General features: G+C 34.5%; 1 protein-coding gene across 11 annotated transcripts in view; it reads right to left on the bottom strand.

Moving 5' to 3' along the window:
* YTHDF3 (YTH N6-methyladenosine RNA binding protein 3) overlaps nucleotides 1-5,061 on the bottom strand; it is a 39,063-nt gene that overhangs the window by 11,015 nt on the left and 22,987 nt on the right. The window contains exon 7 of one of the 11 annotated variants that reach the window (XM_015598661.2): nucleotides 4,295-4,372. The exons of the other annotated variants lie outside the window; for them this stretch is intronic. Coding sequence (XP_015454147.1) covers nucleotides 4,325-4,372 — 48 coding nt within the window. The 3' untranslated portion in view covers nucleotides 4,295-4,324. The remainder of the gene's footprint in view (nucleotides 1-4,294; nucleotides 4,373-5,061) is intronic. 11 annotated transcript variants of the gene reach the window in all.

The following is a 5,061-nucleotide window of genomic DNA, read 5'->3' as shown; positions in this document are numbered from 1 at the left end:
AAAAAAAAAAAAAGACAGTGTCTAACATAATGAGAGTGCAGAACCGGGGATTTAATATTTCGACTTTGCAAATCTGCTTTTGGTTCCACTGACCCTACCTGGCACAAAGGACTCTCTCTCTCTCCAGCATTGAACTGATAGAAAAATAAAACTTATCTATGCTTTACATCATGACAATGTGAAAATATTTCTAACATACAGGGACAGGCTGGCGCCACACTACCACGAAAGCTTTTGTATTAAATGGCAATGGTACCTCATCATGGTTAAGGTAGCTCCTATGGACCTCTGTCCTCACACAGGATCTTGGATCTCCAACAAAGAATTTATAGCAATGTAACTCTGAAGAACACCAAGCAAGACATGGAGGGGGCTGCACCCTCTGAATACACAGCATTTGAGGGGACAGGCTCCTCTTCCTGAAACCGGCCAGTGGCAATTTGGGATGTCCGTTGTGCACTCAAAAATTGAAGTGCTGCGAGTGAAAAAGAATCTTTGCCAAGCCCCACAGATACTGCTCCCGTCAAAGGAAGAAAAATTCCTCTTATATCACATATTTTCATTCCTTCCAAGAAATTCAGCTCTATTACAATCTATGAGACCATCATCATATATGCGGTCCACTGCTGACTGAAACACTGTTACGTTGCACATGGAAAATTAAATAATTTAAGTTACTTCCTGAAACTTTATTTCATATTTGGTTACGGTTAAATATATACGATCTTGAAGTAATCATGTATTTGATGAAGAAAAATGAAATAACTGAAACACCATTCAATAATGACTGTTCATACCGTTAGCAGGTATGGAAGAAATAGCTCCCAAAGATATTAACCCAATAAACTATCGGTAGTTCATTTACTAAAAACTCATAAAATTCTTTATCGGCATTAGAACACAGACACTATTAACTCTCCTGTGGGGCAACAAAATTAATCTGAGAAAAAAAATAAAAACATTAATAAAATGTTAACTGAAGCACCGCCTCCTTTCCCACATCTGGCTTGTCGAGAATATTTACCAAGTTCAGAACAGAGTATTACTGCAATAAAAAGTGAGTCATCCTGACTATTCAAAACATCACTCAGTATCTGATTCAAGAATTATTCAAATATGTAATATAAAAGCTGATAATATCAATTGTGATACACCCTGGGCCAAAAACTATTTTCCAGAGAAATATTCTTCGAAGGAAAAGCAAGATTTTATATACTGAATTTGTTAATTATAATCGACTCACTAATAGAGAACTACAACCATAGAAAAGTTTACCAAAAGGTAGTTTAAGATTGGGGTCCCTAACCCTCAGGCCGTGGACTGGTACTGGCCTGTGGTCTGTCATGGCCCAGGCTGCACAGCAGATGAGCAGCGAGTGAGTGAAGCTTCCTCTGTATTTGCAGCCGCTCCCCAGCACTGGCGTCAGTCTCAGCTCTACTTCAGATCATCGGGCATTAGATTCTCACAAGAGCACTGCTCCCTGGTGCTGAAAAAGTTGGGAACCGCTGGTCTAAGAGACTGAGATCCATTCTTTATCTTAAGAACTATAATTTGATTAGCGGGAAAGCATTATACATGTTCTACTTGAGAAAAAAAGTACAGATGGTCTCCAACTTACGATGGTTTGACTTACAATTTTTTGACTTTACAATGGTGCAATATACATACTAAATTATATGAGATTTTCAACACTTTATTATAAAATAGGTTTTGTGTTAGATGATTTTGCTCAACTGTAGGCTACCGTTATGTGTTCTGAGCACGATTAAAGTAGATTAAGCTAAGTTATGACATGTAGTAGGTTAGGTATATTAAATGCATTTTTGACAGGTATTTTCAAGTTATAATAGGTTTATTGAGAGAAAATCCCACTGTATGTAAAGGAATATCCGTATATATAGAACTATCAGAATAATGTTTACTGTTGTCACAGGTGTAATTATTGTTTAAATAATTTATTGTATATTAACACAAACTTGGTTACTTTGAAACAGACCTAACATCATCTCATCTCAGAATCAGTTATTACAATTATGAAAAAAATTCTCTCAGGTACTAAAATTTACTCTTTTGAAATACTCAATATAAAATAGCATACGTGACTAAAATATATCGAAGATTCTAGATTTAAAACTATTTAACAGGGACTATTATAATTGTTCTTTGCTTGTTTCTGCATACGCTGCAGGGCTTCACCTTTTTCTGATGGAAATAGGTAAATGCCGTATTTTGGAAATTCATCTCAAAGTTACAGGCAATTGAAAACTCTAATTATTCCTGCATGTTATTAAAAAGATATCAAACTAAAAATCTCACCTCAGATTGTTTTCTAATGATTAATAAGGATTCCTAAGAATCAAAAAATATAGGAGCTAAATGATTCGCATTCAGTACAATAAAAGTAAAATTTCAGTAAAAAGATTATTTAGTCAAAAGCACTCTAATACAATGTAGATTACTGGACATTATTAGTTGTTTCCATTTCTTTTATTTTCCAATTAAACCAGCTTCTATGTATCAATAGATGCTCCATACAAATAGCAAGTTGAAGTAAAAAGTAAAGCTTCCCTGTCCTCCTCTAGCCCTCTCTCTTATTTCATACGGGTTGTCACTAACTTTAAGTAGCATCAACTTCTCAGTTTATCAATTCTGACACTATCAATTCCCACTGTATATGATGTGTATTTATCAAGGCTGAATGTTATATTCCCCTTCTCTTCCCCCTCCCTACATTTAGAAGCCACATTGTTTTCAGTTTCAGTGACTGTCCTTATGACTTTAAATAGGCACAACTGCTTGATATATCATCTCTATAAACAATTATCTGTTATCTTCAGAAAGATGAGAAAATTAGTGCATTTACCCTTCCTCAAACCCTTTCCTTTCCGCTCCATCTCATAACATTTTGCATAACTACAATTCAACGTTTTATATACTATTGTCCATTTCTACAAATGGAAAAATCAATAGGCAACACTATGTAACTTGAATGATCAAGAACATAGCTCTTAAGTAAAGAAGAACAGTAATTAAACTAATAAAGAAGATTCTACGACATTCAAACCTTCCAAAAAGAGATTCTTCGAAGCTCTTACTCATTTAACATATGTTTACATCTACTATGCACCAAGCATTAGGTGCCAAGGATTCAGCAGAGACCAAAGCAAGTCCTTCACGCATACAGCTTATGGTCCAATAAGAACAAAGATTAGCTAGATTTTTTTCTTTTTAGCTTCCTTCACATCTCCAAGGTAAGTGGTTCCCAAGTAAGGGCTCATTTTGTTTGTCAGGATTCGAAGACCACAGTGCCATGTAACAAAAAGGTGTAGAGATGCTTATAGTCCTGATACACACTATATACAATGAAGACCGATCTGATTCAAATTGCATAGTCACTGCTGAGGTATATTTATTCTAGTATAACCAGCTACTGGGTGCATTATCTTTCTTGAATTTCTTTTTCATTTTGCTGAAGTAACTCTTCAAGTAACTTTCTCATGAAGGGCACGTGGCTAAGCTCTTACACACCTGAAACCTTTATTTTGTACTCCGCCTCCCTAACCGATATAATTCAACACTCATCTTCAAATATAATATACTCCATTCCCTCCACTCTAAAGTAAGATTCTACATGAGTATCCAGAGCTGTAAATGAAAATAATTCCAATGACAGTCTGATTCTCCTTCCTTTGTAGGTAACCTGTCTTTTACTCATAAAGCTTTTAAGATACTCTATCCTTTTTTTTCTTTTAAATTTTAAATAATACTATTGGTGACTCGGTCCTTCTGAAAGCATGTCTTCTGTGGGTCGAGAAATTTTTCTTTAATCATTCTTCCCTTTGTTTTTTTATGTACTCTTTTGAAATATTAGACGACCTCTCTTTCCACATCTTTCACCCCTATTGATCCACATTTGGAAATTTGATATTCCAGATCATCAATGGATTTAAAAATGAGCATTTTATTAATCTGCTCGCTCTTTTTTTCATTTGACAATCACATTTCTCATTTCCAAGAACACCTCTAGTGTCCATTTCTTTTTACATATTAATCCTCAACAACAATCAAATTGTTTTATACTTTATCTTCTGCTCCCTGAATTAAATATTTCTTTTAGTGGGTTTGTCTTGGTTATTCTTTCATCGAGCTAGATTTTGAACAAACATATCAAAATTATGTGTTTAAATATAAGAATAAAGAACTATACAAATACTATGATAACTGGTATGGAGTTCTCCTAGTGTTAAGTTTCACCAATACCCCTCGCTCTAAAATAAAGAGCCTGACTTTTTACGTTTTATATAGCAAGACAGGATATGTCCGGTCAGCTCCTCCACAGGGTGCTTTCCTGGCAAGCTGGGGAATTCCTCCACTGCCAAAATAACCAGAAGAAAAAAAAATAAGCCAATAAAAAAGAACCAGCAATAAAAAGACAGAATTAGCTTTTTAGAGTCTTTGCCTATCACAAGTAGGCTCCAGAATTTAAAGAAAAACATGAACACAGTGAAAAGAGAAATGAAAAGCAAACTATGTTAACAGCAGACCTAAATATAAAATTTTAAACTACAAAATTTCCACTAAAAAGCATAGGGAAAAAAGTCCCAAATTTGGGGAAGGCAAAGATTTCTGAAGTCAGATTACTTAGTATAAGCCTTCTAATATTGTTCTTATTATTCAAAATTTTGGCTATTTCAGGTTCTCCACCTGCTGAGCCTGGATCTTATACTGGAAAAAAGAAAAAGAGGCTTAAATGACACGGTGAATCAACTGACAGAATATTGTGGTTATATAAAAGAGTATACTTATTCTTAGGAAATATACACTGTATTTTTGGGAGGTAGAGAACCATTGTTAACAAAATAAAAGCAAACAGAGAAGTCTGTTAACAGGTGAATCTGGATAAGTGGCATATGTATGTTCTATATACTATTCTTATTCTTCCAAATAAATTACAATTTCCAAATAAAAAGGTGAAGAAAAAAATATTTACTCCTACCCCTGAATATAGCTGTAGTTCAATCATTCCACCATATTTACTATAGCACCAATTTATTTTGGCCA

This window comes from Pteropus alecto, unplaced genomic scaffold (genome assembly GCF_000325575.1).
Source record: "Pteropus alecto unplaced genomic scaffold, ASM32557v1 scaffold87, whole genome shotgun sequence".
NCBI lineage: Eukaryota > Metazoa > Chordata > Mammalia > Chiroptera > Pteropodidae > Pteropus > Pteropus alecto.
Note: the sequence above shows the minus strand (reverse complement) of the source record. Positions and strands in the feature narration are given on the sequence as shown.